Raw genomic sequence first — 25,893 nt, forward strand, 5'->3', positions numbered from 1 at the left:
TTTTATAAGCGTAGATTGATGGGTTTTAACTAAAGCGTAGATTGGTAGGTTTTTAAAGCGTAAATTGGTAGGTTGAGAGGGAAAAATAGCTCAACTATGATCAAATGGTGGAGCAGACTTGATGAACAGAATGGCTTAATTCTGCTCCTGTGTTTTTTGTGCCTTTGTGCCTGGAAGGTCATGTTTAACTAACCTTCTTGAATTTTTTGAAGATGTTACTCGGGAAATTGATGAGGGTAAAGCAGTGGATGTTGTGTATATGGACTTCAGTAAGGCCTTTGACAAGGTTCCTCATGGAAGGTTGGTTAAGAAGGTGCAATGGTTGGGTATTAATGGTGGAGTAGCAAGATGGATTCAACAGTGGCTGAATGGGAGATGCCAGAGAGTAATGGTGGATGGTTGTTTGTCAGGTTGGAGGCCAGTGACGAGTGGGGTGCCACAGGGATCTGTTGGGTCCACTGTTGTTTGTCATGTACATCAATGATCTGGATGATGGTGTGGTAAATTGGATTAGTAAGTATGCAGATGATACTAAGATAGGTGGGGTTGTGGGTAATGAAGTACAGTTTCAAAGTCTACAGAGAGATTTATGCCAGTTGGAAGAGTGGGCTGAAAGATGGCAGATGGAGTTTAATGCTGATAAGTGTGAGGTGCTACATCTTGGCAGGACAAATCAAAATAGGACGTACATGGTAAATGGTAGGGAATTGAAGAATGTAGGTGAACAGAGGGATCTGGGAATAACTGTGCACAATTCCCTGAAAGTGGAATCTCATGTAGATAGGGTGGTAAAGAAAGCTTTTGGTGTGCTGGCCTTTATAAATCAGAGCATTGAGTATAGAAGTTGGGATGTAATGTTAAAATTGTACAAGGCATTGGTGAGGCCAATTCTGTAGTATGGTGTACAATTTTGGTAGCCTAATTATAGGAAGGATGTCAACAAAATAGAGAGAGTACAGAGGAGATTTACTAGAATGTTGCCTGGGTTTCAGCAACTAAGTTACAGAGAAAGGTTGAACAAGTTAGGGCTTTATTCTTTGGAGCGCAGAAGGTTAAGGGGGGACTTGATAGAGGTTTTTAAAATGATGAGAGGGATAGACAGAGTTGAGGTGGAAAAGCTTTTCCCACTGAGAGTAGGGAAGATTCAAACAAGGGGACATGACATGAGAATTAAGGAACTGAAGTTTAGGGGTAACATGAGGGGGAACTTCTTTACTCAGAGAGTGGTAGCTGTGTGGAATGAGCTTCCAGTGAAGGTGGTGGAGGCAGGTTCGTTTTTATCATTTAAAAATAAATTGGATAGTTATATGGATGGGAAGGGAATGGAGGGTTATGGTCTGAGCGCAGGTATATGGAACTAGGGGAGATTATGTGTTCGGCATGGACTAGAAGGGTCGAGATGGCCTGTTTCCGTGCTGTAATTGTTATATGGTTATATAGTTTTATGATCTTAACCTCCAAACCCACACGACTTTGGATGTGGGAAGAATCTGGAGCACCCGGAGGAAACCTGCAAGGGACAGGGAGAATGTGCAAACTCCACACAGACAGCATCTGTCATCAGGATCAAACTCATGTCTTTGGGGCCGTGAGAAGTGGCTCTACTAGCTGCATCGCTGTGCTGCCTCTGTGGAAAGAGGAGCAGAATTAGCATTTCAGAGCAGAGGCCTTTCATCAGCATCAGGAATAAGGAAAAACAAGTTAGTTTTTAATTGCAGAAAGGGTGGAGAAATTCTGACAACAAAATGAATATCTCTGATAGTGTGGGGTCAGGAATTCTGCAATACCCATTTGACGAAACAAAGAACTGCAGATGCTGGTTAATACACAAAAGGACACAAGGTGTTTGAATAACTCAGCAGGACAGGCAGCATTTCTGGATTCTGAAGAAATAGTCTTGACCTAAAATTGTGGAATTGTGGTGAAACTGTGGAATTCATTGCCACAGATGGCCGTGGAGCACGTCATTTGGTATTTTTAAGGTGCTGTTTGACAAATTCTTGATTAGTAAGGATGTCGAGGGTTATGGGGAGAAGACAGGAGAATGGGGCTGAGAGGGAGAGGTAGATCAGTCATGATGGAATGACGGAGTAGACTTGAAAGGCTGAATGGCCTAATTCTGCTCTTACAACATGAACTTATGACACGTCACCTATCCACGTTCTCCTAAGTTCTCTGCTACCTATTAATGCTCGGATCGGGAATAAGGGTCCAGACCAAAAACATAGTCTATCTGTTTCCCTCCAGAGATGCTGCCTGACCTGCTGAGTTATTCTAGCACTTTGTGTCCATTTGGATAACACCCATCTGTTCGATTGTTTAATGAAGGCTGTTGGAGATAGAGGAAACAAAGAAAGGAACATGTAAAAGCTGCATGCTGCAGGAAAATGTCCAGCAGATTGAGCAATCAAGCAACAGAGCTAGAAAAACTGGTTTAATATTACAGCTGGATAACATTACAGCAGCACTATTACTGTGATTCTGATATCAACCGAAGAAGCTAATCACTTGGAATTGCTGAATGTGATCTTGGAGTCTTGAAGGCTGCTGCATGCACAGATGGAAGATGAAATCCTCCTCTGTGTTATTATTGTACCTTTGAGATGCATTGAGTGCATTGGAAGGTTTACATTTCATTCCTCATCTCTCCATATCTGATAGCCTTTTGGCTCATTTTTACCTCTAGCCTTTGTCACTTACTCCACCCACCTGCTGATCACCCCCCTTCTCCTCTGCCTGTTTCCACCTATCACTTGCCAGGCTTTGTCCCACCCCCACCTCTCTTTAACAGTTTTCTCCACCCTACTCCATTCAGTCTATAGAAGTTGTCCCGATCCGAAATGTAGTCTGGCCGTTTCCCTCCAGAGATGCTGCCTGACCCGCTGAGCCCTTCAGCACTTTGATTTTTGCGGGTAAATAATGATTGGATTGGATAGAATCAACAGAGATTTATGGAGTTTTATTGGTCTTTAGTTTGGGCCAACTTTACAGGAAGTATGTGGAGGCTCAGCAGAGAAAATGCAGAAGGGGTTTACCAGCATGTTGCCTAGATTGGACGGTATTAACTATAAGGTGGTTGGAAAAACTTCTTATTGTTTTCTCTGGAGCATCGGAGGTTAATGGAAGCATATAAAAATTATGAGACATAGACAGGGTAGATAGTCAGAGCCTTTTCCCCAGGGTGGAAATGTCCAAAACTAGATTGCATAGCTATAAGGTGCTATTTCTCAGGGTGGAAACGTCAAAGACGAGACCATAACTTTAAGCTGAGAGGGGCAAAGTTTAAAGGAGATATGCAAGGCATAATTTTCACACAGTGTAGTGGATGCCTGAAGCACGCTGCCATGGATAGAGGTGGAAGAAGATACGACTGGTGTTTAAGAGGTTTTGCGATAGGCACATGGATATGCAGGGAATGGAGGGACATGAATCATATTTAGGCAGAAGAGATTTGTTTAACTTAGATAGTTTTATGCTTATCAGGTTCAGCAAGGAGATGTTCTGTGTTATTCCAGTTTGGTTTACTTTAGAAATACAACATGGAAACAGGCCCTTTAGCCCACCGAGTGCACGCTGACCAACGATCACCCGTACACTAGTTCTATCTTACACACTAGGGACAATTTACAGAAGGCAATTAATCTGCAAATCACAGGGGAGTTCTGACCAGAGGCCACGTGGGAGCTCCAACACGGAGACCATAGAAGAGCTCCAACACGGAGACTACGTGGGCGTCTGACGCAGACACGACAGGGGAGCTCCGATGCAGGGAACACATCGAGAGGTCCAGTGCGGAGACCACAGGGAGCTCCGGCGCAGAGACCAATGCAGAAAAATGACCCTAAGCTATATGATCAGCCACCTTACCAAATGGTGAGCGTTTGACAGCACTGGGCCTGTACTCGTTTGAGTTGAGAAGAATGAGGGAGGACCTCATTGAAACGTACAGTATAATGAAAGGCTTGGATAGAGTGGATGTGGAGAGGTTGGTTGCACTAGTGGGAGAGTCTAGGACTGGAGGTCATAGCCTCAGAATTAAAGGACATTATTTTAGGAAGGAGATGAGGAGGAACTTATTTTGTCAGTGGGTGGTGAATCTGTGGTATGGGTGTCAGACGTTATGGGGAGAAGGCAGGAGAATGGGGTTAGGAGGAAGAGAAAGATCAGCCATGATTGAATGGCAGAATAGACTTGATGAGCCGAATGCCTTAATTCTGCTCCTATCACTTATGATCTTATGAAATTATGGAATAATCATCAGAGGCCCAATAGTCCAGATGTGGACTGCTATATATAGGTGAGACCAAGCGCAGACCTGGCGATCGTTTTGCTGAACACCATGGATCAGTCTGCCTTGGCCTTATGCAATCACCTGGTTGCCAAACACTTTAACTCCCCTTCTGATACTGATTCCCACACTAACCTTTCTGTCCTGGGCCTCCTCCATTGTCAGAGTGAGGCCAAACATAAAAATTGGACGAACATCACCTCATATTTTGCACGGACAGCTAACAACCCAGCGGCATGAATATTGATTTCTGTAACCTCAAGTAACTCTTGCATCCTCTCTCTCTCTCTCCATACCTCCCCCACCTGAGTCATCGGACTATCGTCCTGTTGAGTGTCAGTTTGTATAACTCGTTTTGACCTACCCCACAGCCACCCCACAGATATGCTTTTCGCATATCTTTCATTCATTTGTTCTGTGTACCTTCTATATCTCTTGTTTCCCTCTCCCTTGACTCTCAGTCTGAAGAAGGTTCTTGACCCGAAATGTCACCTATTCGTTGTCTCCAGAAATGCTGTCTGTCCCGCTGAGTTACTCCAGCTTTTTAAATCTATCTTCAGTGTAAACCAGCATCTGCAGTTTATTCCTACACTGCCTGATCTTGATGATGTTTGCTCAAAGCATCTGGGAAAGAAAAATGTGTTTGCGTAGTTTCTGTGGAGGAAATGAAGCATTTCCCTCGTTTAATTGGAATTTTAGATGATGTTGCAACTTGCAATGTTTTTCCCATTTTTTTTGTCCTGAACGATGTTAACTAATAATCTTACCCAGGCAATTATATCCGGTGCATCTTAACTGTAATGTACATTTCCCAGCTGGTTCTCAGTTGCTAATTTTGAGAAGATAGAAAATGAATTTCCACCCTTCAACCATGAACATGTTCAATTGACTTTATATGATGATTTAACAAGAGTTTTTGTGTTCTTAAATAACAATTGCAAAGAATACAATTGGCAACCAATTATTCTCCATTTATGTTGTAATCTCTTGCCTATTAATATTACCTTCCAGAATACTCTCTGGCACGAGTGAAGGCAGGTTCAGAATAAAGAATTTCAGTGATGATAACCATTTCATAAGATAATGTGATAGGAGCAGAGATAGGCCATTTGGCCCCCATCAAGTCTACTCCGCCATTCAATCATGGCTGATCTATCTCTCCCTCCTAAGCCCTTACTAGACTTCTCTGAACTTCCAGCAGCATATTGGATTGGATTGAGACGACATGGAGCAAAAATGTTAATACCGTTGCACTTATTTTTTGATATAACATTAGTATTGGAGAAAATGAATTTCAGACTGCAATCTACCACATCTGATTTATTTCTGAACAGTCAGGTATAAAACTAAAGCTAGAACTTCTACATGTACAAGAGTTACATTCCCTGTTCAAAAAAAGACCGATCCGAACAAAGCATTACGGTTTACCCAGGACATTGCCGGAGCCGACAGGGGATAAGTACTTGCCCATAGCGTTTATAAGTTACAAGCTGTTACATACTCGCGATTTGGTAATATGTCAAAACAGTATCGACTGAAAGTTAACCACAACACGACGTATGTCAGTTAAAACCAATACTCAGCTACTTATTCATACCTTTGTATAGATCCCTAACTGGAGGGGAATGCTGAGCACCTTAAAAAAATTAAAAATATGGTCTCCTTTTATTACATTTCTTGAGCAATACAATGGTTGAACACAAACTCAAAACTGATTGTAAGGCTGGGTGAGCGGGCGCATGGGTGGGTCGATGGACATATCTCCTCTTCTTTCTCCTTCTTTTCACTTTTCTCTTTCCTTTTTCTTCTCTTCTCTTTTCAATTTAATATTCTGTTTGTAAAATGTTAAAAATTGAAGCTGTGCTAGAGTTGTAGAACTGTCAAGTCTTTTTTTTTGTACAATTGCTTCCAATAAAAATAAATTAAAATAAAAAAAAGACACAAAGTGCGGGAGTAACTCAGCAGGTCAGGCAGCATCTCTGGAGAACATGGATGGGTGAGGTTTCAGGTCGGGACCCTTCTTCAGGTTGATTATAGTGGGGGTGGGGGTGAAGAAAGCTGGAAGAGAGGAGGGGCAGGACAAGGCCAGGTATGCGTTCGTACTTTTGCAATGTTCATGAAACATTGGGACAGGTACATGGATAGGGCAGGTTTAGAGGGATATGGACTAAGATCAGGCAGATGGGACTAGTGTAGATGGAACAAGTTTTGCCAGCGTGGGCACGTTGGGCTGAAAGGCCTGTTTCCCCATTGTATCACTCTCTATGACTCTAAGTGATGTGGATACTGGGGGGGGAGGGGGGGGGGGGGTTTTGATAAATGGTGGGACAAAGGCCATAGATGAAAAAACAAAAAGTGTGGGATAAGGATCGAAGAATGCAAATTGTCAAGCCAGAGGAAGGAATATAGGTGGCAGAGGAGGGAAGAAAAGGGTATGCATCCAGATGGGGAACCGGGAAGAGGGCGGAAGGGTGGAAAAAAAGAGACGGGGCGGGGGGGTGCAGTTGTATATTAGTTGCTGTTCCTCCAGTTTGCATGTTGCTTCACTTGGGCAATGGAAAAGGCCCAGGTCAGAAAGATCAGTATGGAAATTGGAGTTAAAATGGTTAGCAACTGGGAGATCCAGTTGGCTTTGACAGACCGAGTTCAAGTGTTCGATGAAACAGTTGCTTGGTCTCGTCGATGCACAGGAGGCCACATCGGGTACACGTTGTACAGTAGATGAGGTTAAAGGAGGTGAACGTGAACCTCTTTCTCACGTGCAAGGACTGAGAGAGGAGATATAGGGACAGGTGTGACATCTCCTGCAGTTGCAGGAGATAGTACCTGGGGAGGGGGTAGTTGGGGTAGGATAGGACGAGTGAACCAAGGAGTTGCGGAGGGAATGGTCTCTGCAGAAGGCGGTAAGGGGGGGAAGGGAAGGTGTGATGGCAATGGGATTACGTTGAAGATGGTGGGTGTATTTGCATTCTTCTTTGACAGAAACTGGTAGAATTTAGCAAACGTGAATGGTGAAACTGTGATGGTAATTGAGCACTTATCCTGCAAGTGCTTATTTTTATGTTTAACTTCATGAATGGAAAATGAAGTTGGTTATTGACATTAACTTGCAGTTATAAAGCACCAAGACATGAGAAAAATAATCTCAAGGAAGGTAGAATTTAGGAGGAATGACAAAAAATAGGTCAAGGAGTTTTGTAAATACGTTTGAGAACTTGTGATGTAGACTGGATGTACTTAGGGAAAGAAAGAAAACATAGAGAGTTCAATATCTAATGACATACATATCCAAACATGGTGGGGGATGTTTAACCTAGCCCACAACCCAACCCAACCATCTCAAAAGAACTACCATTCAGTCGGGGGCGGGGGGGGGGGATGGGAGCAAAGCCTGAATGTTAAACATTTAAATCATCTTCCTCCAAGAGGCTGTTCAGTGTTACAGCGGTAGATTTGCTGTCTTTCAGCGTCACAGACCCGGGTTCGATCCTGACTACTAGCGGTGTTGTGTGTAAGGAGTTTGTACGTTCTCCCCGTGACCAGGTGGATTTTTCCTGGGTGCTCCGGTTTTCACCCACATTAGATGGTTTGTAGGTTGATTGGCTTCAGTAAAAATTGTAAATTGGCCCAAGAGTGTAGGAGAGTGTCGGTATACACTCGGTGTGGATTTGGTGGTCCAAGGGGCCTGTTTCTGGGCCGTATCTCTAAAGAATGAAGTCTAAAATCTAATCACAACAGAGACAGAAGTGCCAGGCAACCAATTGCCTCAGTACGGTAACTTATTGCAACCTTTGTAAGGATGAAGCTTGCCTTAATTTTCCCAACTGTGATCCTAGTTTACATGATTTCAAGGATGCAATTGGATAAAGAAGACAGGAATAACTAGTTAATCTGTGCCTTTACAGAACACATGTGTATTCTGTACAGTTTAGAAACATGAGGGGTGACCTCATTGAAACTTGCCAAATATTGAAAGGCCTGGATGGAGTGGATATTTCCACCAGTGGGAGAGTCTAGAACTAGAGAGAATCACAGAATGAAAGGACGTACTTTTAGAAAGTAGATGAGGATTTTGTCAGTCAGAGGGTGGAAAATCTGTGGAATTCATTGCCACAGACTGCTGTGGAGGCCAAGTCATTGGGTATTTTTAAGGCAGAGATTGACAGGGAGAAGGCCGGAGAATGGTATTGAGAGGGAAAGATAGAACAGCCATGATTGAATGGCGGAGTAGACTCGATGGGCCGAATGGCCAAATTCTGCTCCTATGACTTGTGAATTTATGAACTTCTGAACCTACCTCCAAAACCTATTTAATTGGAATCGCACCACACGTGCTAAGAGATGACTAGCCCTGCCGAGGCACAATCACCACGCAATAACTGATAACCCTCACACCACTGTGGTTTGACCTTCTCTGCCTGCTTACTTCCATTCAACAGAGACCCAACATTGTAATGCAACCGGCCTTAAGGCAAAAAATCTGGAAAACAAAACCTGCATTGGGTTAAAAGTGAACAACTTTCAAGAAAGCAAATGGAAATCACCTTCCATATTTTTCAATCGCAAATCTACCACATCCTTTGTGGCACAGCAGTAGAGTTGCTGTTACACATCGCCCGAAACACGGGTTTGATCCTTACTACAGGTACTGTCTGTATGGAGTTTGCACGTTCTCCCTGTGTCTGTGGGGGATTTCTCCTGGTGCTCCGGTTTCCTCCCACACACCAAAGACATTCAGTTTTGCTGGTTAATTGACCTCTGTAAATTGCTCCTATTGTGTAGGATAGAACTAGTGTGCGGGTGATCGCTGTGTTTAAGAGGGAACTGCAGATGCTGGAGAATCGAAGGTTACACAAAAAAGCTGGAGAAACTCAGCGGGTGCAGCAGCATCTATGGAGACGTCCAATCACTCTACACCTCCATCCCCCACCACGATGGTCTCATAGCCCTCCGGTTCTTCCTCGACCAGAGAAGCAACCTATACCCAGCCACTGACACTCTCCTCCGCCTAGCGGAGCTGGTCCTTACCCTCAATAACTTCACGTTCGACTCCTCCCATTTCCTCCAAATACAAGGCGTAGCTATGGGCACATGCATGGGCCCCAGCTATGCCTGCCTATTTGTAGGTTACGTCGAGCAATCCTTGTTCAATACATACCAGGGCCCCATCCCCGACCTCTACCTCCGCTACATCGACGACTGCTTTGGTGCCACCTCCTGCACCCGCACACAACTGACTGACTTCATCTACTTCACCACTAACTTCCATCCGGCACTCAAATACACCTGGACCATTTCCGACACTTCCCTACCATTCCTTGACCTCACTATCTCCATTGCAGGTGATAGACTTCTGACCGACATACACTATTGACTCCCAATCTGGACTACACTTCTTCCCACCCTGCTTCCTGTAAGGACTCCATCCCCTACTCCCAATTCCTCCGTCTACGCCGCATCTGCTCCACGGATGAGGCGTTCCACATCAGGACATCTGAAATGTCCTCACTATTCAGGGAACGGGGTTCCCCTCCTCCACCATAAATGAGGCTCGCACCAGGGTCTCTTATACCCCGCAAACTCTTCCCCGCACTCGCAACAAGGGCCGAGTCCCCCTAGTCCTCACCTTTCACACCCCCACCAGCCGTCACATACAAAAAGTAATCCTCCGTCAGTTTCGCCACCTCCAACGTGACCCCACCACTCGCCACATCTTCCCATCTCCCCCATATCTGCCTTCCGCAAAGACCGCTCCCTCCATAACTCCCTTGTCAATTCTTCCCTTCCCTCTCGGTCCACCCCCTCCCCGGGCACTTTCCCTTGCAACCGCAAGAGATGCAACACTTGTCCCTTTACCCCCCCTCGACTCCGTTCAGGGACCCCAAGCAATCGTTCCAGGTGCAACAGAGGTTTACCTGCATCTCTTCCAACCTCATCTATTGCTGCTCTAGATGTCAGCAGATCTATATCGGTGAGACCAAGCGGAGGTTGGGCGGTCGTTTCGCCGAACACCTCCGATCGGTCCGCAATAACCAAGCTGACCTCCCGGTGGCTCAGCACTTCAACTCCCCCTCCCACTTCGTCTCCGACCTCTCTGTCCTGGGTCTCCTCCATGGCCACAGCGAGCAGCACCGGAAATTGGAGGAACAGCACCTCATATTCCGTTTGGGGAGTCTGCATCCCGGGGGCATGAACATCGAATTCTCCCAATTTTGTTAGTCCTTGCTGTCTCCTCCCCTTCCTCAACCCCCCTGCTGTCTCCTCCCATCCCCCAGCCTTCGGGCTCCTCCTGCATTTCCCTTTCTTGTCCCCACCCACCCCCGCCCCCGATCAGTCTGAAGAATGGTTTCGGCCCGAAACGTTGCCTATTTCCTTCGCTCCATAGTGCTGCTGCACCCGCTGAGTTTCTCCAGCTTTTTTGTGTAACCTGCGGGTGATCGCTGATTGGCACGGACTAGATGCACTCACTATATCTCCAAACTAAACTAAACACTACCCCCCACCAATCCAAGCTGTCGTTGTGTAAACATCAAATTTTCCATTATTTTTAAATATATTAACCTGTTGGGAAGTGATAGGTTTGGTTTTATTTTTATTTTTAGTTTAGAGATGCAGCGCGGAAACATGCCCTTCAGCCCCACCAAGCCCGCATCGGCCAGCGATCCCCGTGCACTATCACTATCCTACACACTTGGGACAATTTATCATTTTTACCAAAGCCAATTAACCTACACACCTGCATATTTTGAGTGTGGGATGAAACTGGAGCATCCGGATAAAACCTACCCGGTCTTGGGGGGAACGGATAGACTCCGTACAGACAGCACCCATAGTCAGGATCGAACCTAGATCACTGTAAGGCAGCAACTCTACCGCTGCACCACCATGCCGCCCCATTGTCTCTTGAGAATCTCAATATTTAATCAATTATTTCCCATCCACTTGCAGGATATCCGCTTACGGAGCTGCTGGAGGCATCGGGGGAAAGAGCAACTTCCGGAGGTTTCATGGTGTGTTAGTACAAGCCACGTTCCACCTGGAGAAAGATACTATTCTCTATATACTGGTTGGGCAGCAGGGAGAAGATGCCTGCCCTAATGTAAGTAGTCATTCAGCTACTTTTGCATATTATAAGGATATATGACCATTGTTAAGATCTGAAAAAGCCTCAGGTGCTGGTGACTTACTATAGATCCGCCACCGATTGTTCTGGCAATTGATGGTCCGGCACTTCCTATAATCCAGACAAAATTACGAGCGTACTCCCCCGCTCCCACCTCTGGAAGTCCCCGCCAAAATGTGGAACCTAAGCCAGGTGAGGCAGCCGATCTCTACATATAGTCAGGACTTCCACGCCGATCAGCGGGTCAAATTTTCCCCCTGTGGTTGAGGCGCTGGAATTCCAGGCCAGCCGGAGCCAGGAGATCCATTCCGGTAGCCAACCTTCGAGCCCAACTTTGCGGGCTGGTATCTTAGCCCCTGGGTGGCCTAGGCGGACCTTTTACGTACCTACGGACTCCTTTCAGAGGCCGTTACCTCTGTTGGTCTGGAAAAACAGATAATCCAGAAAGGCTCTGGAACCAAGGGTGCCATTAAATTAATGGTAGACCTGTATTATTTCATCATCCCCACAGAAAAGCCTTTCCAGATTATACTTCAATTCTTCTCTCGAGAAAGGATCTTATTATCTCTTTGATTCTTTTATTGTGGGTACCTCAATGACTTCCCATCCTAATGTATTCACTTATTACCTTGATGTTTCTTATCATTAACTATTTTTTTCTGTTAGTGAGAATGTATCAAAAAGTTTGTTGAATGTAGAAAAATCCTATAGTTGTGTATATTTTGTTTGGAGTTCTGTTGTACAGCAGTGTAATAGATCAGGTGGAGATTTTACACCAGGTGGAGATTTTTTGCAAAAATCTCATCCTTTCATGAGTCCCATTGCTGATGCTTTACATTTGACTATCTACCGAACTGAATTCAAATCTCCCAGCTGCTTTCTGGAGACTTCATCTTGTGTCTGCAGATCATTGAGCCAGAACTCTGATTTTTAATTCAACAAAACACCAATGTTCTCATACACTTTTGGTAAATTTCAAGAGCTTGCGAGGTGGCAATCATAATACAGGTGCACAACCTTTTATCCGGAGTTCCGGAAACCGAAAAGCTCCGAAAACCGGACATTTTTTCCAGGATGCCGTCTGCACACCAAAGCTCGCGTTTGGCGCCAAACTTGACCCGAAACGACCCACGGTCAACCCAGGTCTGTACTACTGTAGCGGCTGCCTCCTCCCGGAGACCGGGGAGACACTTAAACATCTGTAAATCATTGCTTAAATGTTAGTCAGTTAGTTTGGAGGGCTTTTATGTGAAGGGAGCGGGGGTGGTGAAGGGGGAAACTTTAATTCTTAGTCCCCTACCTGGTCGGAGAGGCGGGGAGCGGGCAATGCCTTACCGGGTCGCCGTGCAGTAAGGTCCGGAGCGCTGTGGCCACCGACTCCCAACAATGGCGGAGCTGGGGCTGCAGGCGTCCAGCCGCGGGCGGCGCCGGTTGTAGCTCTGACCCCGGCAACTCTACCCCTGGCTGTGCGGCGCTCCAAATCCAGCGCGGCCCGCGGCCGGCACCCGCAGCCCCAGCTCCACGATGTTGTGTCTCGGCGGCCACAGCGCTCCGGAGCTTACTGCATGGTGACCCGATAAGGCATTGCCCGCTCCCCGCTGGTATCCCAGCGCTGCGACGCCGCCGACTCCCAACATCGCGGAGCTGGGGCTGCGGGCGTCCGGCCGTGGGCAGCGCTGGGTTTGGAGCGCCGCGCAGCCAGAGGTAGAGTTGCCGGGGTCGGAGCTCCAACCGGCGCCGCCCGCGGCCGGACGCCCGCATTACCCGCTCCCCGCCTCTCCGACCAGGTAGGGGACTAAGAATTAAAGTTTCCCCCTTCACCCCCCCCCACCACATAAAATCCCTCCAAACTAACTGACTAACATTTAAGCAAGGATTTACAATGATTCTCCGGGGAGGAGGCAGCCGCTCCAGACTTTTCAAGCCGCCCGCGCTACCTACCTAATCTACGCTAAAAATCTTCCATTCGGAAATCCGAAAAATTCCGAAATCCGAGAAGTGTCTGGTCCCAAGGCTTTCGGATAAAAGGTTGTGACAATTTTAATGGGAGCTTGGTAGAGAGCTGAAACTTGCAGAAGAAATAGAGGCTTTAGAGAGGGTGCCGAAGAGGTTTACCAGAATGCAGGTACACAAAAAAGCTGGAGAAACTCAGTGGATGCAGCAGCATCTATGGAGCGAAGGAAATAGGCAACGTTTCGGGCCGAAACCCTTCTTCAGACACACACCTTTACCAGAATGCAGTCTGTATTAGGGGATATTCGCTGCAAGGGGAGGTTGAACAAACTTGGATTGTTTTCTCCAGAAGGTCAGAGGTTGAATGAGACCTAATAAAATTATATAAAATTATGAGGCATAGATAGTGTAGGTCAGTCCACTGCCCTAGAGGAGGCTGGGCCTCCACTCCCACTTAAGTCATTAGCCTCAGCCGCATCACTACAAGCAGCAAAACCCATTGTGAAGTGCTCCTCCAAGAGCTGAAAGAGATTGCACTTGAAACAATCTAAACACCGAATCGTTCACATAAAATTTAGCACATGGCTAATAATTTTTAACAGCCAGCATGCAGTTACAATTTAACATTGTGTTTGGTACATTACTGAACACCACAAATCAGTCACAACAATCTCTACTTGATTGTCTCCCAAACCTCTCTGTTTTATGTCTCCGCTTTCATAAAGTCTTGAATCCTGCAGAATGGACTGACCTCTCCACCCTTTCCTTTTCCTTATTGTTCCTTTTGAAAACCATAAAAAGGCACCTTCCGTTGCTAGATCATCTCCAAGGCTTTAAATTGTCCCCTGACAGTATGATATTGTTTTATTGCATTCTGGCTCCACTAAATGGCATAACCAATGAAACTCCATATAGGGCAGCAGGGTGAAGGACACAGACGGCAATAGGATTTGCAAGCTCATCAGGAAGGCTGGCTCCGTCCTGGGGGTACATGGACAGGTTTAGAGGGATATGGGCCAAAAGGAGGCAAGTGGGGCTAGTATAGATGGGACATGTTGGTCAGTGTGGGCAAGTTGGGCGAAGGGCCTGTTTTCACACTGACTATATAGGGCCTGTCCCACTTGGCCGTCATTTGCGCCTCATTTACCCGTCATATGTAAAATAGGTCGACGCGTGTGGTGCGTGTGGGTGACGCACGCATTGCGCATGGTGAGGCATGGAATCGCATACAGTGGCGCGCGGTATCTTGCGGCGTTCCAGGATTTCGTAGCGTGACGATATCCTGGCGTGCCACCTGCGTGATGTATCTCATACTCACGCCGACGCATTGGCTATGCACGCCGACGCATTGGCGTCGCACGCTGTATCGCGTGGTGACGCATGGTTACGCCACTGTCCGTAAACATGCGATACCGCGCGCCGCCCATAAGCAGTCTGCCCCCCTTTTACGCGTCATTTAACCTCTAACCTCGTCCACACAGACCTCTTCCTGGGTTTCTTGCTAGCCTTTCTTGTTATACTCCTGCTGGACTTTCTGCAAGTCCAGGACTCGGCTGATCTGTAAGCATGAGGGCTGCTGCTAACAGACGTCTCTGTTGTTGCTGTAGCAATAAAATCTGTAGTTCTTCCATGATGGTCATGATGCAGAATAGGGATGCAGGGTATTCTATTGACGTCACGGGCACCAGACGGCTGTGCTGACGCATGATGACGCGTGATTTGCGTGCAACGTGTCGACCTATTTTACATATGATGCGTAAATGAGGCACAAATGATGGCCAAGTGGGACAGGGCCTTATGATTCTAATAACCAATTACACATTCTATTTTCTTTATTTGTTTAGATTTCATGTGTTGGAACTTGATATTATGCAAAGCCAGCTCAATAAATCAGAGCAGAATACTTTTATTCAGTGTATTTCATGTTCAGGTCGTTGACATGTTAGCCCAGTAGTTTTATTTTACTGCCCCTTGATTAATTATGATTACCAGAGTCAAGTGGTTTCCCACACCCTCATTCATCAGTCAAAGATAACTACTGTTAACGTTGCAATCCTCAGTACTGGCTAAAAATATATATCTATTAAAGATCAATGAGCCATGTATAAAGGTTGGAAGAAAATAAATTGGCTGAACCGTTTGCATTACTGCATGTTATTCTTTTGCAGGCACTCCACTGGAGTTGCACTTAAGCTTTTCATTATGTAACAAAATCTCCTCCATTTCATTGACTTGACTGTCCGCTGGTTTAACTTTGTGTAAACTTTCCATTAAACATCATTTACCTTCTCACTCATAAGTTCATCTCTTCTGTAGAACATATGGGATCTTGCAGGGTGAGTTGTGAGGCGCATTGGGAGCAATTTCTGACTTTGTGCAACAACACAGATTGGATAATAGCAAATTGGCTCCCTATTTTATGTTGCTTAGATTAACAAGTAATGTTTCATCTGATTTCATGATATAAAGGAGGAATTTAGTTTAACAATTCCATGTGGCTTTCAGGTGAACAATTCCATTAGTTCCATTCCACCTTATTTCCTTATACACCTGCAACATTCTTTTCTCACACACCTGCTTGTCAATTACTTTTTGATTCTTTTTGCCACTTAACCATATAATATAATTTACAGTAGAAGCAAAGAACTGCAGATGCTGGTTTACCAAAAACGGACACAAAGTGCTGGAGTAACTCAGAGAGTCAGGCAGCATCACTGGAGTTCATGAATAGGTGATGTCTCGGGTTGGGACACTTCTTCAGACTGAAATTAATCAGACTTTCATAGCTCAAATTAACAACCAAGGAGAATGATCATAATGAGGTGTGGTAAGCTGTTACCCCTAATGGATGGTGAAGGTGGTATAGGAACAATTGGCAGACTCAGTTGGGACCGGATCTCAACGGAAGACACAAAATGCTGGAGTAACTCAGTGGGATAGACAGTATATCTGGAGAGAAGGAATGGGTGCCGTTTCAGGTCAAGACCCTTCTTCAGACTGATGTCAAGGGAGTGGACAGGACAGAGATAGAATGTAGTCGGAGACTGTAAGACCAGTGGGAGAACTGGGAAGGGGCAGGGGATGGAGAGGGAAAGCAAGGGCTATTTGAAGCTAGAGAAGTCAAAACCCCAATGGGGTGTAAGCTGTTATATGAGGTGCTGTTCCTCCAATTTGCGGTGGGCCTCACTTTGACAATGGAGGAGGCCCAGGTCAGAAAGGTCAGATTGGGAATGGGAGGGGGATTAAAGTGCTGAGCAACAGGGAGACCAGGTAGGTTAGGATGGACTGAGTGGAGGTGTCCAGCGAAACAATCGCTGAGCCTGCACTTGGATCAATGGAGATTCAGAGGGGAACCATTGATGATTCAGAAGGGAACCATTGTCCTTAACCTGTTTGGCATCTACATGGAGGCACTGTCCAATGTAAAAGACCTGAAATTCATGCCATTGACAGCTGTGGGGGCCAGGTCAATGGATATTTTTAAACTGGAGATTGACAGATTCTTGATTAGTAAAGGTGTCGGGCATTATGGGGAGAAGGCAGGAGAATGGTGTTGAGAGGGAAAGATAGATAAGCCATGATTGAATGGCAGAGTAGACTTGATGGAGCTGAACAGCCTAATTCTGCTCCTATAACTTATAGACAGATGAACATGACTGATTCAAGATACCAAATTGAAATACTGATTCCTTCCAGAGCATTGACTCAGCAAGACCTTGAAAGATGTTCTGGCAACATGTAGCCCGTTAAAGAATATGAATGAGCAGAAGATTGACACAAAGTGCCGGAGTAACTCAACGGGTCAGCCAGCATTTCAGGAGAAAAATGATAGGTGACATTTCAGGTTGGGACTGAATGAGTTTGAAGAAAGGTCCTGACCCGAAACATCACCTATCCTTTTTCTCCAGAGATGCTGCATAACCCCCTGAGTTACTCCAGCACTTTGTGCATATCTTTGGTATAAGCCAGCATCAGCAGTTCTTTATGTTTACATGAAAGAGCTGAAGTTTAGTTTAGTTGAGTCATGCAACATGGAAACAAGCCCTTCGGCCCACTCAGTCCATGCCAGCCATTGATCAGCCATTCACATTGGCTTTTATGTTATCCCATTTCTCCTCCACTTCCTACACACTAGGAGCAATTTTAACAGCAGCCAATTAGCCTACAAACTTTTTTTGGATGTTGGAGGAAACCAGATCAGCCGAAGGAAACCCACATAGTCACAGGGAGAACGTGCAAACTCCACACAGGCAGCACCTGAGGTCAGAATTTAACCTAGGTCTCATGCTTTATCCATTGCACCACTATGCTGCTCATATGGGCTTGAATATATAACATTGACTGTAAATGTCCGGGAATATCAATGTAAAAATCCCAAAGGCATTTGGGCTTCTACCAAAATACATAATCTATAACTTCTAAAAAGTATTTTCAAATACATTTTTCTATTTATCTATTTACCTAAGAATGGCAAATTTATAAAGTTAATTTGAGTGCTAAGTAAGATAATATGGACCAAAAAGCGTGAAAACAGGCTTTTGGCCCAACTTTCCCAGGCCGACCAACGTGCCAATGATGGACCATCTACACTAGTGCCACCTGCCTATGTTTGCCCATATCCTTATAACCTTATCCTACCAATGTACCTGTCCAAATGTTTTTTAAACATTACGGTAGTACCTGCCTCAACTACCTTCTATGGAAGCTCATTCCATATATCCACCACCCTCTGTGTAAAAAGTTGCTCCTCAAGTTCCTATTATTTCTTTCCCCCCTCATCTTAAACTTATGTCCCCTGGTTTTAGATTCCCCTACTCTGGGTAGAAGACTGGTGCATCTCCCCTATCTGTTCCTCTCATATTCATTTATACAGCTCTATAAAATCACCCCTCATTGTCCAGCATGGACCAGCTCAAGAAAATGGAAGGAAATTTGATAGACCATTGTCACAGTTATCAGGGATGTATGAGAATATAGAGTTTGCTCTTTTTATAAATAAAGCCAGATAGTGAATCAAAGAGTGAGTGGTAAATTTGTATGTATTGATGCTTAGTCCCAGTTGAAAAGCGATGTTCAGTAACCATCTGAAACAGTTCTTGCAAAGCCAAGGATAGCATAAAGCTGGATTTACCAGAATAATATCAGAAGGTTTCGAGAAGAGATCGTACTAGGGCAGTTTCTGCTCACTCTGCAACTGCGAAGAAGATGTGTTATAAATTATAAAGCATTTTAAGAAAGTGACTAGTGAAAACATTTTCTCGTGCTTGGAAAACCAGTAATGAGGACCTTCAGTTTAAATTTTTCAGTAAGAGTGAGGATAGAGATTGGAAGATATTTTATGTTTCAGAGTTGCTGGAGCAGGGAAACTTTGCCATAGGGAGTACTTGGGGCAGTTGCCATTATTTCAATCAAGGCCAGTGGATGAATATTTGAAGCAGAAGATGCAGAAGAGAGAAAGGCAGGGAGGTCACTTCGAATTGATGCAGCAAGAAGCCACCAGAGATAATCGAGTTAAAGGATGCATGTGCCACAAAACTCTACAATAATAAATATCAATAATTCCCAACCATTTTGTCTTTCTCCTCAGAAACCCTTGCAACATACTTATATAGCTACATCATAACATCAAAGATAGACATAAAATGCTGGAATAACTCAGCGGGTCAGGCAGCATCTCTGGAGAAAAAGAAAAGGTGACGTTTCGAGTTGAAAACTTTCTTCAGACTCATAACATCAACTGGATACCCACTGCGCAGCTGGTAGAGCTGCTGCCTCGCAGCGCCTGAGACCCAGGTTCGATCTGACCTCGGGTGCTGTCTGTGTGGAGTTTAACATCAACTGGATACCTGCAGCGCAGCTGGTAGAGCTGCTGCCTCGCAGCGCCTGAGACCCGGGTTCGATCTGACCTCGGGTGCTGTCCGTGTGGAGTTTGCACATTCTTACTATGACCGTGTGGGTTTCCTCTGGGTGCTCCCGACATCCTAAAGACGTGCAGGTTCAAAGGTTGATTGGCCCTCTGTAAATTGCCCCCAATGTAGGGAATGCACAAGAAAGTGTGATAACATAGAACAAGTGTGAACAGGTGATCTAAGGTCAGTGTGGACTCAGTTGGCCAAAGACCCGTTTCATTCTGCATCTTTCAATCAAAAATAAACTACTATGTTCTGAGCTCCAAATTGGCACCTATACACTGTGGATGGCTTGATTGTAATCATGTGTAGTCTTTCCGCTGACTGGATAGCACTCAATAAGAGCTTTTCACTGTCCCTCTGCTTACTTAGAATAAACTAAACTAAATGTTGCATGTTTTATGTCACTTTCAGCCATTGTGGCTTTAACCTGAAACATTCACTGTTCTCTCTCCTCTTTCCACACTATGTTTCTCTTTCCACAGATATTGCCCAATCTGCTGAAAGTTTGTAGCATTTTCTGTTCTTGTTTCAGACTTCCAGTATTTGCAGTTTTCCTTCTGTCATTATTCAATGAATTCAATGATACTTTATTTTTATTTGTCCTTAGGTACAGTGAAATTCATTGTTTTTGCATACAATACACAAAATACACCAGAGAGTCTCCACATTTCTGGCACGGACAAAGTAATAAAAGTATTCATTAAGCCCCTGTCCCACTTTCACGACCAAATTCACGACCTCTGCCGAGTTTGCCCTTGACTCATACTCGCAGCATGGTCGCCACGAGGTCGTTGGAGGTCTTCCTCATGCTCGTGAGTGGTCTGCGCCTACTCGTGGCACCAAGTAGGTTGCGCCGTTTTTTCTAGCCTGATAAGAAAATGTCCACGAGTAAAAAAAAAGGTTGGCATGGAAAAAATCGATACTTTTTACTCGTAGGTAGGTCGTAGTAGGTTGTGATGCTAGTCGTAGGTGGTCGCAGGTGGTCGCAGGTCGAAGGTAATAGCTCCGGGGTGAAAAAAAGGTCAGTAAAAAAAAAGGTTATTTAAACAGCAGCAGGTCACCTCCGTCACTCCAAGGCATGTTCATTCATAGCTGGAGAGTTTTTTGGAGAGGAGACTTGTATTTTAGAGATGGCATCAAAAAGGCAGCAGCGCACGGGGAGGGCACAACCCTAAAAAAACCGGCCATGCAGGTGTTGCCCACCCAGGAGGAGGAGTGGCAGGAGGTGATGCCACAGGAGGTGATAGTGCAGGAGGAGGTAGCCCAGCATGAGAGACCCCTGGAGGAGGAGACCAGGGTGGTAGTATATGTCCCCACCACCACCCCATCCTTCACTGCCTCATTTGAAGGCAGCAAAGCAGCCCTTTCTCCTGTGTCTGACACAGCATCAGATGCAGATGCCCCATTGGTGGTGAGGGAGGGCTGGAGGAAGGTTATGCCCTACACCTTCACCAGGCAGTAGGAGGGGAAACTTGAGGAATGGTTCCAGCACAATGCCACCAGCAGAATGCCATCCTGTACGAAAAGGAAAATGACGGATACAGGGACAGGGACAAGAATGGCACGCTTGCCATCCACTGCCCCACATGTGTGCTTAAAGTTCCATCTTAAGCCCAGCGCCACTCTCTTCCAGTCATCTGGTGTACTGGGACAGTCCATCACATAATCTCCATTCACCCATTGAGACCTCTTCTTGTGCTTCCTCTTCACCCTTGCTCTTCCCCTTCTGCCTTTCTTAAAAGGCTGCAGAAGCAAAAGAGCTACTGCAAACAGCAGTAAAACGTACATGGTCAAAGCCAGTCTTCAACATGGTCGAAGAAGGTCGAAGGAGGTCTTCTTCATAGTCGTAGGAGGTCGTAGACATAGTCGTAGGAGGTCGTAGACATATTCGTGGAAGGTCGTAGGAGGTTGTAGGTTACCGTGACCTTGATTTTTATTTTAGGTCGTTTAAGTTCGTCAGAGGTCACGAATTAGGTCATGAAAGTGGGACAGGCCCTTCAGTGTCTTGTTGGTTTCTCTTTGTTCTCGGCAGCCTGCCGGGTGAAGAAGGGTCTTCAATCCGAAGAGTCACCTATTCCTTTTCTCCAGAGATGCTGCCTGACCCGCTGAGTTGCTCCAGCAGTTTGTGTCTATCTTAAATGAAAGGTGGATACAGGCTGCGTTGAACAAAGGCAGATGGTTGAACAAAGGCCTGAGATGAAACGACAAAGAGTGTGAGATAAGGAGATAAAGGATAGAAGAGGCACAAAATGTGAAGCCAGAGGAAGGAATACAAATGGAAGGGAACGGGAGGGAGCGGATAAGGGAGAAATGGGTGGGGAATGTTTAGCCGTTCCACAAACTTCTTCACCTGGCAGATTTTTATCATAAAAACACACTTCGCAGCAACGTATCTGCCAATATGTAGATAGTTAAAAGGAGCTTAATAAATTTGATGGTAAGTTAGTCATGTATAAATCCACAGAAATCATCTTGAAATATTAAATACTGTAACTTGAGATTATCAACAGGCACTCACTCATCAGTGATCTTTCGGTACAAATGGGATCAATCTGTGGAAACCTTTCTTCACCTGGCTTTGGAGCATCACCTATGTTCAGTATCTTACAACAACGCTTCGGCAAAATCACATTAAATATTGGCAGGTTTGCCAAACATGTATGGGGAAATAGTGGCAGTGTGGCGGCTCCTAAGGGTCGTCCCATTATACTGCCGAACCCCTCGGCACAGGAGTGGTGCAGTCCGGAGGCGGTCCTTAGCCGGAGGGTATAAAAGGCAGGGTTTGGGTGCCATCTGCCCCTGGTTTCGTCTTCCCCTGAACCGGGAGGAAATAAAGTATAGTGCTTCTCAAACTGCGGACTACTTGCCTCATTCTGAGACCCACGCACTACATTGGTGACCCCCGACGCTCCATTGGCATCATGATGGAGACAGAACAAAGCCCTACCTCCTCACACGCCAGCCCGACCCTGTCTCTGGACGCGGTCTCCGTAAAACTGCCCAGCTTCTGGACCACACGGCCGCTCATCTGGTTCCAGCAGGCGGAGGCCCAGTTCAACCTGCGGGGCATCACGGTCGATGCCACTCGCTTCTATTACCTGGTGGGAGCCCTCGACCAGGATGCGGTGGAAGAAGTATCGGACTTCCTCGCAGCCGACAATGACAAATACCTCGGCCTGAAACAGCTCCTGCTCCAAATTTACGGACTAAGTAGGATGGAGCGGGCAGGTAGGATCCTGCATATGGGGGGCCTGGGCGACCGGCGGCCATCTACCCTCCTAAAGGAAATGGTGGCGTTATTAGACGGGCACACGCCATGCCTGTTGTTTGAATATACTTACCTGCATCTGCTGCCGGCCTACATTCGATTGCAACTCACCGACGCCTCGTTTGCTGATCTTCGGGCCCTCGGGAGGCGCGCCGACGCCATGTGGATGGCGCGCCCTGATGACGTCAGCGCGCTGGGCGTCAGCAGAGACGAGGTCGCGCTGAGGTCGACGCGCCGGGATGACGTCAACGCGCTGGCCGTCGGCAGGCACACCGATGACGTCAGCCCAGCAGCTCCCGATTTCCTCCGGTGGGGCGGGGGAGCTGTGGAAGGAGTGACAGCTCCAGCCCGACGGCCTGTTCGATTACCCCCAGCGGCAGTGAGGGGTACTGCACCTGCAGTCCAGCACCAGCAAGCTGCAGGCACCACCAGCAGGGGCAGGCAAGCTCAAAATAGCACGAACACAAGGAGCTGGTGCTATTTCCATCAGCGCTGGGGTGCTGCAGCACGACAATGCCGCCAGCCATGCACGTTCCCGGGAAACGCCTGGGCCGGCTGCCAATAGTCCCCGCGGTGGCCGGCCAAATTCACCGCCTTTTCGCTTGGGATCGGCGCTCCGGGACTCGCTTCCTCGTGGATACAGGTGCGGAGCTCAGCGTCCTGCCCCCTTCGCTGGCCGACATTCGTTCCGGTAGGCGGGGGCCCGTCCTCACCGCGGCGAACGGCAGCCCCATCCGCACATATGGACTGCGCATGGTTCCCATCGTGCTCGGCTCCTGCCATTTTTCATGGAACTTTACCGTTGCCGACGTCTCCCAACCATTGCTCGGGGCCGATTTTCTCCGGACGCATTCCCTCATGGTGGACGTCGGGCGTCAGCGTTTGGTCAACGCCACTACAATGGAGCCGATCACATTGCGCTTGGGTCAATCGGTGGGGCGGCCACTGGCGTCCGTGGACTCCCGATACGCACGAATCTTGGCTGCGTTCCCGGACATTCTCACTCCGCTGTTTCATTCAGCAACCCCCAGCCACGGAGTTGTACATTATATCCCGACTACCGGCCCACCCCTCCATGCACGAGCACGACGACTGCCACCAGATAAACTGCGTCTGGCACGGCGGGAATTCCGCACGATGGAGGCCTTGGGGATCGTCCGCCCTTCGAGCAGCCCTTGGGCGTCCCCACTCCACATGGTCCCTAAGTCAAGCGGGGGCTGGCGACCTTGTGGGGATTACCGACGGCTGAACGCTGCAACAACAGCGGATCGATACCCCGTACCCCACATCCAGGACTTCACGGCCCATTTGGCTGGGGCCACATTTTTTTCTAAAGTGGATCTGGTGCGGGGTTATAACCAGATCCCGGTTCACCCGGATGACGTACCCAAGACGGCTATCATCACGCCATTCGGGCTTTACGAGTTTACTCGGATGCCGTTCGGCCTCAAGAACGCTGCACAGGCCTTTCAGCGCCTCATGGACGGGGTTTGTCGGGACCTCGAATTCGTGTTCGTGTACCTGGACGACATCCTGGTGGCCAGCCGCTCGCAGCAGGAACACTGCGCTCACCTTCGACAGCTCTGTCAGCGGCTCAGCGAGCATGGTTTGGCCATCAACCTGGACAAGTGCCCGTTTGGGGTCAACCAAATTGACTTTCTCCGCCACCGCGTGACTGCCCAAGGCCCAGTTCCCCTACCTGACAGGGTTGACGCAGTCCGTCGGTTTCCCCGCCCACGCACGGTGCGCAGCCTGCAGGAATTTGTCGGCATGGTGGCATTCTCTAACCATCGTTTCGTGCCATCCGCGGCCCACATCATGCGGCCCCTGTATCAACTTCTGGCGGGTGGGCAGCAGAAGAGCGTTGAGTGGAACCCACGAGGCGGAGGCAGCTTTTCGACGGCGCGAAGGAGGCCCTTGCTCGGGCCGTGCTGCTGGTGCACCCCGCGGGAAGATGCCCCGACTGCTCTCACTGTGGATGCCTCGGAGTCGGCAGTTGGTGCTGTGCTGGAGCAGCTGACGGGCGGAGTTTGGCGGCCTCTGGCCTTCTTCAGTCGGCACCTCAACCGCGCGCAGACCAAGTACAGTGCGTTCGATCGTGAGCTCCTGGCTCTGTACCTGGCTGTGCGCCATTTTCGTTACTTCCTGGAGGGCCGCCCGTTCACCGCCTACACCGACCATAAGCCGCTCTATTTCGCCCTGCAGAAGGTTTCCGACCCCTGGTCCGCACGTCAGCAGCGGCAGTTGGCTTACATCTCCGAGTACACCACAGCCATCCGCTACGTCAAGGGGAAAGAGAACCGGGTGGCCGACGCATTGTCCCGCCCTGCTATAAATGCCGTGTTCGAGGTGGCGCCCGGATTGGACTATTCTGCTCTGGCGGCGGCACAGCTCACGGACGACGAGGTGCCCACCTACCGGACTGCCATCTCCGGACTCCGTCTTGAGGATGTCCCTCTCGGTCCTGGGGGTATGACAATCCTGTGCGATGTGTCGTCCGGTCAGCCGCGCCCCATCGTCCCTGCCACCTGGCGCCGGAGAGTGTTCGAGGTCATCCACGGACTGGCTCACCCATCAATCCGGGCGACAACGGCACTGGTGGCAGCTCGCTTCATGTGGTACGGTCTGCGCAAGCAAGTTGCCCATTGGGCTCGCACCTGCATCCCGTGCCAGACAGCAAAGATCCAGCGCCATGTCCGCGCACCTCTCCAGGAGTTCGGTCTACCTCACCGGCGGTTCGACCATCTCCACGTGGACATTGTGGGGCCCCTTCCACCGTCCCGGGGCATCACCCACCTTTTGACCATGGTGGACCGCTTCACGCGGTGGCCGGAGGCCATTCCGTTGGCTGACACCTCATCGGCTACGTGTGCTCGTGCGTTGTCCGCGCACTGGATTGCTCGCTTCGGGGTGCCGGCGCACATCTCCTCCGACCGGGGGCCACAGTTCACCTCCGAGCTGTGGTCAGCCATGGCTCGCTTGCTGGGGGTGCAGCTGCACCACACCACGGCTTACCACCCGCAGGCTAACGGTCTGGTGGAGAGGCGGCATTGAAGGAACGACTCACCGGCCCGGACTGGATGGACGAGTTGCCGTGGGTCATGCTGGGCATCCGGACCGCTCCCAAAGAGGACTTGGCCTCATCATCGGCGGAGCTGGTGTACGGGTCAACACTCACAGTGCCCGGGGAGTTCGTGCCGTCGGCGCCGGAGCATCAGGAAACGCCCTCCTCCACCCTTCAACGCCTTCGCGAGCGAGTTGGCAGGCTCGCACCCGTCCCGACATCCCGCCATGGGACATTTCGACCACACGTGCCAATGGCCCTCACGGACTGCCCATACGTCTTCCT

General features: G+C 47.9%; 1 protein-coding gene across 1 annotated transcript in view; it reads left to right on the forward strand.

Moving 5' to 3' along the window:
• Window positions 1–25,893, forward strand: part of LOC129699874 (ALK tyrosine kinase receptor-like) — a 265,553-nt gene that overhangs the window by 128,699 nt on the left and 110,961 nt on the right. Inside the window, exon 5 of the mRNA XM_055640014.1 lies at window positions 11,237–11,387. Coding sequence (XP_055495989.1) covers window positions 11,237–11,387 — 151 coding nt within the window. The remainder of the gene's footprint in view (window positions 1–11,236; window positions 11,388–25,893) is intronic.

The sequence above is a fragment of the Leucoraja erinacea genome, chromosome 8 (assembly GCF_028641065.1).
Source record: "Leucoraja erinacea ecotype New England chromosome 8, Leri_hhj_1, whole genome shotgun sequence".
Lineage (NCBI taxonomy): Eukaryota > Metazoa > Chordata > Chondrichthyes > Rajiformes > Rajidae > Leucoraja > Leucoraja erinaceus.